This window comes from Gordionus sp. m RMFG-2023, chromosome 3, assembly GCF_954871325.1.
Source record: "Gordionus sp. m RMFG-2023 chromosome 3, tfGorSpeb1-WG-v2, whole genome shotgun sequence".
Lineage (NCBI taxonomy): Eukaryota > Metazoa > Nematomorpha > Gordioida > Chordodea > Parachordodidae > Gordionus > Gordionus sp. m RMFG-2023.
Window position 1 is genome coordinate 51,961,160 of NC_088777.1, and position 14,062 is coordinate 51,975,221.

At 32.3% G+C, this 14,062-nt stretch overlaps 1 protein-coding gene across 2 annotated transcripts; it reads left to right on the top strand.

Moving 5' to 3' along the window:
- The first annotated feature begins 4,161 nt into the window (after nucleotides 1-4,161).
- LOC135925700 (uncharacterized) lies at nucleotides 4,162-11,866 on the top strand. Of its 2 annotated transcripts, none has more exons than XM_065461152.1 (2): nucleotides 4,162-4,301; nucleotides 9,867-11,866. In XM_065461152.1, exon 2 carries the CDS (start codon nucleotides 9,997-9,999, stop codon nucleotides 11,419-11,421), a length of 1,425 nt encoding a protein of 474 aa, XP_065317224.1. In that variant the 5' UTR covers nucleotides 4,162-4,301; nucleotides 9,867-9,996; the 3' UTR covers nucleotides 11,422-11,866. The 2 variants fall into 2 exon arrangements, with proteins under 2 accessions (XP_065317224.1, XP_065317225.1); XM_065461153.1 differs by lacking the exon at nucleotides 4,162-4,301 and adding an exon at nucleotides 6,706-6,750.
- Nucleotides 11,867-14,062: the final 2,196 nt, after the last annotated feature.

Below are 14,062 nucleotides of genomic sequence, written 5' to 3' on the forward strand. Positions count from 1 at the left end.
AGAAATATTCTAATCAATCTTCAAGTTGAGGGCTCGATTTAGAAGCTTAATACAATTTTTTTTTAGTTTAAAAGCTTGACTTAGACACGATAGAAATGGTCATAGTTAGGGTAATTTAACAACACTAATGTTTGGAATTGCCTACCCTACGAATTCCATTTAAACTCAATATAGTCACAAAAAAAAACACCCAAACTCTCCATAATACATACTTAATTTTTTTTTGTTTTGTATTTTTTCTTTTTATGTTGATTTTGGCATGCTGTATAAGCTTTATTTTTCTTGTCATGTGCTTATAAATTCAGCTAAATGCTAAATCTTTAGACTTCGTGTATTGTGAATCATACCTGGATATTAATATATATTATAGTTTTGCAGATACGAAACGAACTTAAATCGTACATCTCTTCTAGCCAGTCTATCCCATCAGCCTCTATATAAATAGCACACCTTTTAGTCAGTTTATCTACTAGTGTTGTTAAACGAACTCGATATTTTAGTCAGAAAAATATTGCTCAAGCTTCGCGATTTCGTTAGTTTAGATGTTTAGACCTTCTGGCCATCTGTGAGCAAAATCTTCAGGTTTGCGTAATATTCATCTAGATAAAATATTTGAGTTAGCCGTTTAACAACACTATTTCCTACCCTCCTTAATTCTAAATATTATCCATGTTATAGTTTAAGATATTTTATACACGTTTTATTCATTTTAAAAAAAAAAAAAAATAATCAATTTATGCATGAAAATTTTTCTTAACACAAAAAATAAAACACATTAAAATGTTTTTTATTTATTTATTTTTTTTTAAAAAAAAAAAAACTCATTAAAAAACAAATATTAAATTAGGGGGGGGAATTGAAGGTCAAACATTTTCAAACATCCCTCACAGCTTCACTTTCTTGAGTTCCCAATTTATTTGTTGTTTCTAATTGAAATTTCCTCTCGTCATCGTCATCGTCTGCGCCATCGATGGACGGCCTTGCATCGCGACTCACCGAATACTTCGCCATCTCGCGGCGTATCTTAAAATTCTCGTATTTTAATTCTTCCAATTCTTCTTTCATAAGTTCGAGCGTGTCGTGAGCCTTAGAAATTTTGACGAACAGTTCCTTCCCCCTTTTAAAATTGGATTCTATATTGTGACACAAGAGTTTTCCCTGCTTGGTCTTCAAGTTTTTATTTCGATAAGATTTTTCTTCCGAATCATTGGAATGATCCTGCGAGGCTAAGCCAGATTTTCTTAAAACGTTCAATATATCGGCCTTGGTTCGTTCCCAGACATTCGCTCCTCGATTCTGTGAATTGACGGCTGCCGAGTCCTGGACCCAGCCACTTGAGCAGGCCTCATTTTTATTCGTAGCATGTTGGGCATCGATAGGATCCTTGGTAGGTTTTCTCATTTTTTTCAAATTTTCCAGCTTCGCCTTGAAATTTTCGATTTCCTGCTTGAGCCTGTCTACCTTGTCGCCGTAAGCCAGACATTCCGCCCTCAGAAAAACTTTATCCTTTCCCACCTCTTCGGCGTAATTTATGAGGTAAATTAAATTTCTGTTGAATCTCCCGATGACCTTGGGCCCATGAATGGCGTGATTCATGTCATACTTCACTTCGCCATTATGAATAAACAAGAATGTAGGGCCAGGCCACCCTTCCCCCTCAGCATTGCCATTTTCCGAACTAAGAATATATGTTAAGTCTGGTTGGGCTGCTTCTCGAGGTTCAATCATAAGTTTCTATATATAATAATTATTTTACAAGATAAAACACAAAATTTGCATTGTTGATTTTTTTGGTATAAAATAACAAAATTCAAACAATCATTATGTATTATTTATTTAAAAAATTTTTTTTTTAATATTTACATTTAAAAATAGAATACTTTGAATAACTAACCTTCATCGTTGTAATATGCCTTCACTCGTAAATTACATTTATACAATTCTTTCAGGTCCTTGAAAACTGAAAGACCAAAAAATTATATTGCAAATCTTATATTGCTGATAGATTCGGCTGATAATACCTTTTAAATAGAAATAATGATTATCTCTTTCGAGGTTTTTGACATATCTACATTCATCCAGACCATAATTATTTCATTTTTTTAGTTGTTAGTACGGTTTTAAAATGTTCACTAATTTTGGCAAAGGGAACCTATACTGCCTCGTTATAGTGTTTATGCCTATTACTCATGGAACAACACCTTAGTTTTGGCCCAAATAAACATAGAAGAGTAGAGAAATCACATATAATGAGAGATATTCCCTACATTATTTGTCACTTGTGTTTGGCCATAAGTTTTTCTAGTCATTTTGGATATGCTTCTAAAAGCTCTGTCTACCTAAACGTATAAACCTGGAAATAATATTTTTCGCGGCTTTAATTACACTAACATTTTGTCGGTCTAGAATTGAAGTGCTCCACTCGACATCGTAAAATTTTTGAGTTAGAAGTGGATAATAACTTATATATTCCCAAAATAAAAACTTGATTAAAATATTGATTTTTGCCAAAGTTATAGCTCTGTCAAAATTGATCAATAAGCTTTATGATTTTAAACTTTAATGTTGATTTTCTCATTTTTAACATTTGCGCAAGTGGAGCATTCCAATTCTAGGCCGACGATTTCATATTATATCTACGATAAAAATTATGTACTATATATATTTGGTTATCGATAAGTCTTAAATGGATAGATATTACATATTTTGAGAGGCATTCGCATACCTTATTCCTGGATTTATCATAGTATTTTTCGACATCAGTATCAACCAAAATTTACATTTTGTTAAAAGATATTAACTTAAACATGGCATCTTTTGCTATCAAATTATCATAGGGGCATTGGAGTTTAAATATGAAAAACTGCGACTCATTGTTATTCAATGTGTCTCAAAACTGATAATAACTATATTCCATTTCCATAAAAAAAGATATTTTAAAAAATATTTTGCATATTTTTTATAGCTTGAGAATTACAAGTGGCTACCTTTTGTCAATCATTTTTTGAATGAAAATCTTAGAGAGCAAGATTGGAAACTTTTCCAATGAAACCAAATAATTTATTTGACCAAATCTTTAGTCAAAATCATTGTCGTGACGTGAGTGATAAATACTAAGTGTGCTGTTATAATTGAAATTAGCAGTCTAAACAATCATTTCATATGAATTGTATTGTCGTCACGTTTATAAATTTTTTTAATATAATTAATAGCAAAAGGTTTTATGTAAAAATTCGATTATAATACAAAATGTGTTTATATAGTTTTATTTCTTAGTTTACACTTTTACAAGTAATTCAAATATTAGAAATAATTTATGGTATGAGTTTACAGAATCAAAAAATTAAAAGAAGGGTGGAAGGGGGGGGGGGGGGGGGGGGGGGGGTGTTAATTAATTTTAAAAAAAATTAAAAAAATTTTGTTTAGTTATTAATATAAATGTCATAAAAATTTAAATTATGCCCATTAATTAAAGAAGTTATTAACTTTTGCTTATTATTTTTCAATTTTTTGCATGTAGTTTTATATATATACATTTTGGAGGAAAAATTATGGGAGTATATGGGGAATATTTTTAGCTAAGAATGAAATGATATTTACGAGAACAAGCAAATTTCCAAAAAAAAGGCTTACCCTGCCCCCCCCCCCTTCTTTGCAACGCTTATATTTTTAAATAATTTTTATATAAAGTCAAAAACCAAAATAATTTTTGTATAAATTTTGCACAGACAAATCTTACATAAGGTTGGACCTAAAAATCTCCAATAAAAATTATGGGTAAATAAAACCCACTTACTAGCCTTCCCAGCCTATTTTGCAAATTCTTAGCTATACCTATGTTTTAAGGACTCCACTCTCACAATCTGACTTATCAAATAACATCATGATTCCGCCTTGACCAGTGTGCCCTTATTTAGCAAATTATTTACAGTATAATACATATTCTTTATTTGATTTAAAACCTTCCAAATGTTAAAAATAAATAATCTTTTCCCAGAGCGCAACCTAACCTGATTTGTACCGCTATAGTTACCAATGATAATTGTGGTTATTTTTTTGGCAATAATTATAAAATTTACAATTGAATATCCTATTTGATTCATTATTTTAATATTAGATATTATATAAACATATGGTATAAACATGTGTTTCATACCTTCATATTTTTTTAGGGGTAGATATTCCTGATAACCACGCTAAACATTTTAAAAGGATTATAAAATTTATAGAACCCTTTTCACTACGAATACTAATATTTTAAATAAGAAGATATTAACCTGGAGGTGAACACATTCATTAAGGTAATAATAATTTACCTAATATATACATCTTAATATGCACCTTTTAATATTTACATTATTTTAATATGTCCAATGTTTGTAGGCATTGATAATAAAGAAAATTATTAAATTATTTTGCATATTAATCCCAATTTTATTTTTACTGTAGTAATGTTACCAGTACTTTTGTTAAGTTTTTCTCAACCCATAATACATTCATAACATCAATCATATTTATTTAAAGTTAACTAATTAGATTAATTATAATAGAGTGTATAAGTTTATTGTGGAATGGATAGAAAAATTTTACAAATTCAGCTTAACTTCGGGCATATGCTTAATTAAATTTGACAAACATTGAGGCATAGGTTAGTTTATTTCTGTTTTCTTCAAAGTTGAGCTATATTTTCAGAAAACATACTTTTTAGCCCAGCTAAAAAATAGAGCAATTATTAAACTACAGTTTGTTTACCTAACAAAATTTGATGATTATAGGATTGAATAAATATTAAAATTAATTAATACAGAGAATTTAAACTTGGAAAATATTGATGGAAATATATCTAATGATAGAGTCAACAGAGCTGATACCGTGCAAAAATAATATGCTATTTGGATAGCGTTGTAAAATTTCTCCATTTGATCAAAAAATAGTTTAGCTAAAACAAAAAAAATCTCTCATATAAAAATAAAATACATCCTTGACAACATTGCAAATAACAAAATCAATTAACAATAAAAACATAAAAATAATATTAGTTTCTTAATTACATTAGAAATCTTAGTAAAAAAATTGTGAGTAATCTATATATAATGATCTAAGAACATTAGAAAGCAGTGACATCTAAAACTCAATTACCAGACAGAGAAAATATAATTTTCCAAAGTCATCAACACCCACCAATAAAAAAAACTTGGCAATTTTTCAAGACACATTTCATGAAATAATAAGCTTTAAAATTTTATCATCAAAAGTGCTACATCTCTATATCAATGAAACCTAAAAATAGGACCGCGTGCTCACCTTATGAGCAATTTGGCTTTTGGACTTATTTCTCCCACAACAATGGCATATTATAATCCCCTCTATCTTTATATCCATATATAAAATAATTGTGCATATTTAGAGCCCAAATATCACTTATTATTTTTTATTTAAGTATAAGCTGATCCAGTCCCACCCCAACACAGCTTCTATATTATTATGATTGATAATCCATAAATCTAATACTCCAACCCTCTCCCCCCGATGTTCCTACGATTTCCACCCTACCCATGGCAGCCAGCAAGGTCCCATCAAATTGCCTTATTCTTGACTCCTCATTCTCTACCATTTCCCCAATTAAGATAAGCAATATTCTTATTCAGTTTTAATATATTAGAAATTTAGACCTACAAAATAAATTTCACTTTTTTTTTTCACGCTCTGAGCAACGGCTAGAGTCAGATGGTAAAAAAATTTTTTGTATGCCTTGGTTTTGCCTTGAAATATTTATTTTTATTCAATATTCACACTAGTGATCTGTATCGGGCCTAATTTTTCAAGTCCGGCCCGGCCCGAAATTTTTTTTAAAAGTTTTGCCGGCCCGGCCAGGCCCGAATTTATTTAAATATAGAAATTAATTTTTTATTATTACTTAAATTAAAAGACATATGTTATAGATGTCTTTTATTTTCAATAAATTAAAATCAAAATTTTTTATTTATTCATAAAAAAATTCAATATAAAATTGATAAATTTAGATATATTTTAAAAAAATTTCCAAAATCCGACACAACCCGGCCCGAAATTTTTTTAAAAATATTAGGCCCGGCCCGAACCCGATTATTTTAAATAGAATTAGGACCGAACCCGGCCCGAACGGTTCGGGCCGGGCTCGGTTTTAACTTTGCAGATCTCTAATTCACACCACCCCCCACCCCCCCCCCCTTTTTCTTCCTTCTCCTTCCCATGAATTATTCAACATTGCGCATTTTCATCCTGATTTTTTTTTTATTCATTTTTATAATTGCGAAATTCGATCAGGCAAAATAGGGAACAATAGGAAAGAAAATACTGTAAAATCAATCGATAATAGCTAACTTTATTTGTTAAACTACGTTGGATATTTTTTTTTTAAATTTTGTAAAAAATGTACCTAGCTCGGATTTTTCCATTTCCGGTTTCTTTTAAAAATGGCGATTCATAGTCCGTTTTTAAGTTCCGATTCTTTTAAAAATGGCGGTTTTTAAGGCCTATTTTCTAAAATGGCCTTTTCATAATCGGGGTTTTTTTTAAAAAAAAAATGGGAATTCTTAACCCGTAAAAAAATAAATGACAATTCATTAAAAATAGCGATTCTTATCCATTTTTTTTAATAAAAATGGTCATTAGGAATACGTTCCTAAAGATGGAACGCGACATTTACTATTTGATTGGAACGGAGTAGTAGCACAAACATGTCTATTTCTGAGTCCCCGTACTGATTATGTAACTAATTATATACATATTTTAAACAAAACAATAATAAAAAAAATTTGAATTAAATAAGGAATATTTTGAATTATATATATATTCATTTTTCTTAAAAAATAAATGCGTTAATATATATATTTTTTTAACCCCTTCCCCCCCCACACACACATCAAGAATCGTCAATTTTTAAAAAAAAAAAAAATCACGGTTAAAACCATATTATCCATTGAAAGTTAATAGTTGTTTTAAATTCGATTTTAATACCAAATATTAGGTAATAATATTGTCATAAAACTGAAATTGAAAAGTGAAAACAAAAATTTACGAATAGGGATGTAACGATATTAAGTATCGGTATCGGATCAGCTCCGGTTTTGAACTTTTAGAGAAAATGTCGGATCGGCCGATATTCGTCGAAACTTTAACCGATATCGATATCATACATACTTCTTTTTTTTTAATTATTAGAACCTTTTATTCATTTATTTTTTGAAACCAATTTTCTTTTCTCGCAAATGAGCGTTCATCATAACGCCCTCAAAGTTAAAAGCGTAGGCGTGACAAAATAAAGTACAAATGTTTGATGTGTGTTTTTTTTTCGCGAAAAATATTATTTTTAATGATAGGAAGGAGGAAATATAAAGTATTATATTTTATACGTTAATGTAAAAAGAAAAATTTTACCCATAGGTGTATTTTATATTTGTCTATTATTTATTTCATTGTTTTTTTTTTCGTTTCGAATTTGAGATAGATTCATTAATTAACGAAGATATCAAACAATATCTTATTACGAGGGCTAAATGCCTAAAGTTTTCCCAAAAAATAAAAATAATTCGAAGTTGAAAAAATAACATATTGACAAATGAAATGAAACACACCGACGCAAATTTTCTAAATATTCGTACTAATCGAGGTTGTTGAAAAAGAAACTTTTTTCCTCTTAGGCCCGGCTCGGGTTTTTTAAAAAAAAATATAAATTCAAATTTTTGTAGACAGTAGCGGAAGTTAACTATAGAAGGGTTTGACTATATCGAAATAGGATCTGTCAAATAAATCTTCAACCGAATAAATATTATTATTGATAATCATTATAAATGTTAAGATAATATTTACGGGGTATATAGATATATCGAGATGTAACAGGATACAAAATTTTTTTTTAAATCTCGTTATATTTATTCAAGGTAAAAACGAAATTTGTTGTTGAAAAAGAAACTTTTTTCCTCTTAGGCCCGGCTCGGGTTTTTTTTAAAAAAATATAAATTCAAATTTTTGTAGACAGTAGCGGAAGTTAACTATAGAAGGGTTTGACTATATCGAAATAGGATCTGTCAAATAAATCTTCAACCGAATAAATATTATTATTGATAATCATTATAAATGTTAAGATAATATTTACGGGGTATATAGATATATCGAGATGTAACAGGATACAAAATTTTTTTTTAAATCTCGTTATATTTATTCAAGGTAAAAACGAAATTTGTTAAATGTAAATAAATCGATCAGGGGGGGGGGGAAAATCGTTCATCAAATTTACAACATACTAATTATAAAGTGAGTCTCGTAAATATTTAATTATTATTATAAATTTATTATACAGAATACTGTTTATTTTAAAAAAAAAAATTTTTAAAGAAAAAATAAAAGAATTATCTCCGTTTTCGGAGGAAGTAAATTCTAACCCCATATATCTCACTTTTTTGAACCTATCTTCATTAGACTCCACGAGGTTGGTTTCAAAAAAAAAATTTGATCCCGACCGGGATCGAAATCGGGTCAATATGGCTCTTGAAAATTGATTTAATTTTTTTTTTCATGTATCTACCTATGATTCACTAGCCGAAGCTTCTTTATGACACCTACAATCATGCTTCGCGCCAAACATCTTAACTCCACCATCGATCCTATTGATCCTCAATATTATTCCATTTGCGCGACTAATTTCACGCCGGAAGAAGTTAGGAGAAGGCCTCCTCTCTTTCCCACGCGAATCCGCCCATGGGTCTCGGCGGTATACGTCCTACGTTTCTACGGGACATTACCTCCCCTTTAATACGTGCCCAATCTTCGAACCTAACCATGCTAACTTTCATCTGCAGCAAAATTCTAGGTGAAGATGTTCCTGACTTTGGGTCTCCCCCATACTTTACGGTGCGCGCCCCGTTGCCTTACAAAAAATCCTAAAAATTATATAAGGCCAATTGGTTATGCGCTCAACCTTTTCTTTGTTTTGTTGCCAAAATGATTTCCGTTTTGTAGTCGTCGTTTCAACTTAGCGTGGAAGTTGCGTGGCTGTGAGGCTTCAGTACACTACTAAACCAAATTCGTACAGAAAACATTCCCTCAAATGAAATCTTGAATAAGATCGTCTTCACCGAATCTTCTAATACCCTGTATCTGAATTCTTACTTAAATTCCTCAACCCCTCTTTTCCCTGTCCATTCTTGCATTCAATATCCTTCTACTTTACATTTGATTCTAATAAAATTCCCTCCGTAGAAGGGATTCAACAAAGTGATCCTGTCGGATCATTTCTATTTAGTCTCGGAATCAACGATATGGTCAAGGCAATCAATGCCTCACGCTCCCCTCTTCAGAGGTCTGGTATATCTATGATGGTTTAATCGGTGGCTCGTCTAAAGATTTCAATACAACTATTGATAATCTTGAAGATTAATTCTTCTTTAGGGTATTCTCAAATCCAACTAAACTGATATACTTGATTTTTTATGGCCTTTAATATTAATATATATTTTATAAGAAACGTGATAAATTTTTATGTAATCTGACTACAAAATCGATTCGTATTTGAATAGTGTCGTTAAATCGATTAGCTAAACTTTTAAACACCTTGGCCCAAGATTTTATCGTAACACAAAAAAAAGGTCTCCATCTCCAAATTGAGGCATAACCTCTATACTTTTAAACCGATCCCTTCTGGCTAAACGTTTGATTAGGTTAGCCAAAATTATGGGATTCAAATAACACTAATTTTTAAGGGTGAGATTTAGCATAACATTTGTCATTCCTGATTGCCAGCACCGCTATTATCGGTGAGTAATTTTTGGTTAAGATAAAATAGACTAATAATGATGTTTAATTAATTTGATTTTTTTCGTTTTTAGGATACATAAATAGCTGCGTGCTTAAACCGCGCCAAGACTACGACACAAACCACGACAAAGACTTATCTTAAAATTAGTATATCCAGCCGTCAAAATTCATCGGGTAATTTTAAATATCGAATAAAGAAGGATGCAATCGCCCATATCCACCCTGAATCCCATCCTAGGTCCGTCCTCGTCTTCTTACGCTCAGATAGTAGCATTCTGTTCCCTTGCGAACTTTATAAACTCGGCCGACCGGGTCGTTATGCCCCTGGCTATAGTGCCCATGGCTAACCAATACGGATGGTCAATGCATCAAAAGGGCCTTATTCTCAGCGCCTTTTCATTTGGATTCTTTACTTCCCAACTTGCTGGGGCCGGAGCCGCCCCACGTTACGGTGCTAAAAGGGTCTTGGGTATTGCCGTGTTTATCTGGTCACTCTCCACTTTTATAACACCTCTCGTGGCCCACAGCCTCCCATACCTGATCGCTGCCCGATTACTCATGGGGTTCGGGGAAGGGTTTGGTCTGCCTGCCGTATTTCACGTTTACTCTACCACGCTACTCCCGGGTGAGCGCTCTCGCGCCTTTGGGTACCTCGTGGCCCTTGGATCGGTGGGTCAATGCACCGCCACTCTCATCTTACCCCATGCACCTTGGTCCGCCGCTTTCTACCTGCTAGGGGTAGTGGGATTTTTATGGGTTCTGGCTTGGGTGGCATATTACCGTGAGAGACGCTCTGTTCCTGTTCCACCCGCCTTTTACTCGACTCCTTCGCAGTACTCTCCTTTAGAAGGGACCGATCGTGCCAACGATGCTAATAATTCCGTATCAGTCCCGCTTTTCGCCGAAAACCGTGAACCCAATTTTGACCCCGTCGATAACAACGTCAGCAACGGTAATAATAATACTCTACTCTCGCACTATAAGCGCACCCTGCATCGACTATCACCACCTTGCGTTTCCTGGTGGCTACCATACTTGGACAAGCCCGCCTTGTGGGCTATTTATGCCGCCCACTTTGCCATGAACTGGTGCAGTCAAGTGGTCGCTCTTTGGCTTCCCACGTACCTGACGACGGCCCTGGGGGCCGATCCCGACCACCTATCTCTCACTGCTCTACCTTATGCCTTCAATTCTCTAGCGGGCGCCGCCGCCGGTCATTGGGCGGATTCCCTTTTAGCTCGCCGCGGCAAATCCCTTCTATACGTACGTCGTCTCGCTACCGCGATAGGTCTCCTAATACCCGCTGCCTGCTTAATCATTTTAGCCGCAGCCCGGGACCCCGTTGTTGCCATTCTCCTTATGAGCTTGGCTATGGCAGGTTCCGCATTTAACTCCTGCGGCCACCTGGCCAACCATGCAGATCTGGCTCCGCGACGTGCAGGGGCAACCTTTGCTGTTGCTAACACTTTGGCGGCATTGCCTGGCATGATTTGTGGTCCGTTAACTGCCGAACTCGTTCACGCCGGTCGTGGTCGCTGGTTCCCCGTCTTTTGGATAGCCGGACTCATCAACGTATTAGCAGCTGTCGTGTATCTAGGTAATAGCAAGGCTTCGCCAATCTTATAAAATAGCTTAAAGCGTTTACAGTTTTATGAATGATAAGCAAAGTTTACGATGATATTGTACATTAAATTTTCCCCCTTTCACTGTTGGCCACATTGGAGGAATAGTTTCGTAATCAATTTACTGGTGATGGGAGATGGGCCACAAAAAAATGAGTATTTTATATATATATATATATATTATTTTTTTAAATGTATGATGTACATGTGTTGTATAATATATATTTTACTATATAACACGCGATCGCTTACACTTGTAATAACGTAGTGAACAAACTAAGCGCAAAAATTTATAATTTATATAAACCTTACCCTTTCCGTGTTTAAATCATTAACGTGACTCAATTTCGTGACGCGGATACCGCTAAGTCCTTTAAATAATCGATTTAGCATGATCAAACCAAATAAAATATTATTTTTTTAATTATAATTATTATAACATTGTACATTTATTTCCTGTAATTCAGTTTGTGTTTTTTATTTGTTTTAATTTTAAACATAAAAAGTTTTATTTACACTGTTTTTTTTTTGAATTATTAAATATTTAAAAAAAAACAAATGATGTTTTAAATGGAAATTTTATTTATATTACCGAGTTTATACTTTACTTTTTTTACTCCTTTATTATAATAAAAACGTATATAAAGAGATGTATCGTTTTAAAAGCGTTATGTCAAACTTATTTACCTCGTTTACCGGGAAGCAAGTAAATAATAAGGTTACGTTTTATAATGACGATGATGGGAGATGCAATGAATTTGAATTTACATCGCTATCCGATAATTAATAAACTAGGCTTTATTGTTCTTACATCCAAAACTTTTGCACAAATTATATCTGTATGAATAGAATGAGGTTGTTGTAAACTTATTTTTATATAAATTACAGTTGAATTAATTAAATATCGAATCATTTCGTTTGGATTACTATTTATGTAGCTTGGTTATAGAAAATTTTTCTCCATATTTTTATAAAATTATGGCTATTTTCAAATATTTTGAAGGGTTGGGGTGAATGTTATATTATTCTCATTTTCAGTGTCAAATTTTCGTTCCACTAGATTCAGTTTTAGAATATGCCGTAGGGTTACTACCCTAACTGTAAGATAATATGAACATCCTTCTCACGACGCCATGTGAAAATGTTGAAAAAAAAATAATATATGAACTGTAATCCCCTCGACATTTTCAAAATTTTTGAAGTTAGAAGTGGATAATAACTTATTCCCAATATATATATAAAAATAAAAACTAGATTAAAAAAATTTTAATTTTTTGCCAAAGTTATAGCTCTGTTCAAAATTGATTAATAAGTTATTCCTAGATTTGATTTCTTATTTTAAACCTTTGCGCAGGTGGAACACTCCAATTCTAGGCCGACGATATAGAGGCCTTCTTAAAAAAAATTAATAGACCAAGCAGATCAACCATAAACAAATACAAAAATCGTTACAATTTACAGTAATTTTTCTTCTTGAGAATCAAATTATTTATTCAGTCAGTTGAAGTCTCTTTGAACCTCAAACATGAATTACCTAAATAATTCCATTAATATCGAATTAAACTAAATTCTTGTGATAAAACATGTGCTTAAGATTATTAAAGTGAGAACTAAGAAGGATAGCCAACGTATCACCCAAGAATTTCAATTTTGATGGGTGCATGTTAAAATCTAATTGATTGACTCTTCTTATTGAGAAATTTAGTAAATTAAAAACCTCACATGATATATCAATGTGACCGTTTGATTCATAAGAGAAATGACGGAATAATACATTTCACCCAAGGGATCTTTTAACAAGATATGGACCATAAACTGAAAAGAAATATATGGGAGTCATTTGATGTGGCACAGATATGAACGCTAATTTTTATCTAGTCAATAATTACGTTTAAGAACAAACCCCCTGATCATTCAAAGATGGAAGCTTTTTTTTTTCTCCCATTTTTTTTGGCATGTTAAGTAATCTATATAGGTTTTACTAGCAAAATTTAAATTCACAAATTCTCGATTTAAAAAATTTTTTCCCATACCTAATCCTATACGAGACAAAAAAAAAATTCAAAAAGGGTTCTTCAAAGCTTCAATATGCAAGTTAGGATTTGAGAAGTTTTGTACAACCAAAGCTTTATTGTTTCTGAAACTCGGGACTATTAAGAAAAGGATAGAAATTATAGAAATGTGAATCTTTGATAGATGTTAAATCTGGTAATACAGCAAAATAATTTTTTTTATAAATTTAATTAGTAAAACAACTGGTCGTGACTGATAGTTTGGTCATATGGTAAGAAGAGATTATGAAGATTGTTTAACAAGGTGAACGAAATTGGCAAAAGGAGGAAGGCCGAAGCGGTAATGGGGATATTAAATAGAAAAGAGTATTAAGGTATATTAATTGATAGAACGGCTAAGTTATAAGCCGGAATCCTCCCGTATAGATAACGAACCTTTATAACTACAAATTTGAGCTTAAACGTTATAAAATCTAGCAGCCGGAGTTTAATAGAATTTTGAGCTTTAAACAAAACGATTAGGATCTCTGGGATAATCAAACAGCTGACATTGATAAATACCTATAAACAAGTATATGGATTTCATATCAAATCAACAAAAATAGTTGATTCTCAACCCGACTTCCTCAAAAA

Coding starts and splice junctions, on each gene's coding strand:
- LOC135925700 (XM_065461152.1), top strand. CDS start 9,997: ATGCAATCGCCCATATCCACCCTGAATCCCATCCTAGGTCCGTCCTCG.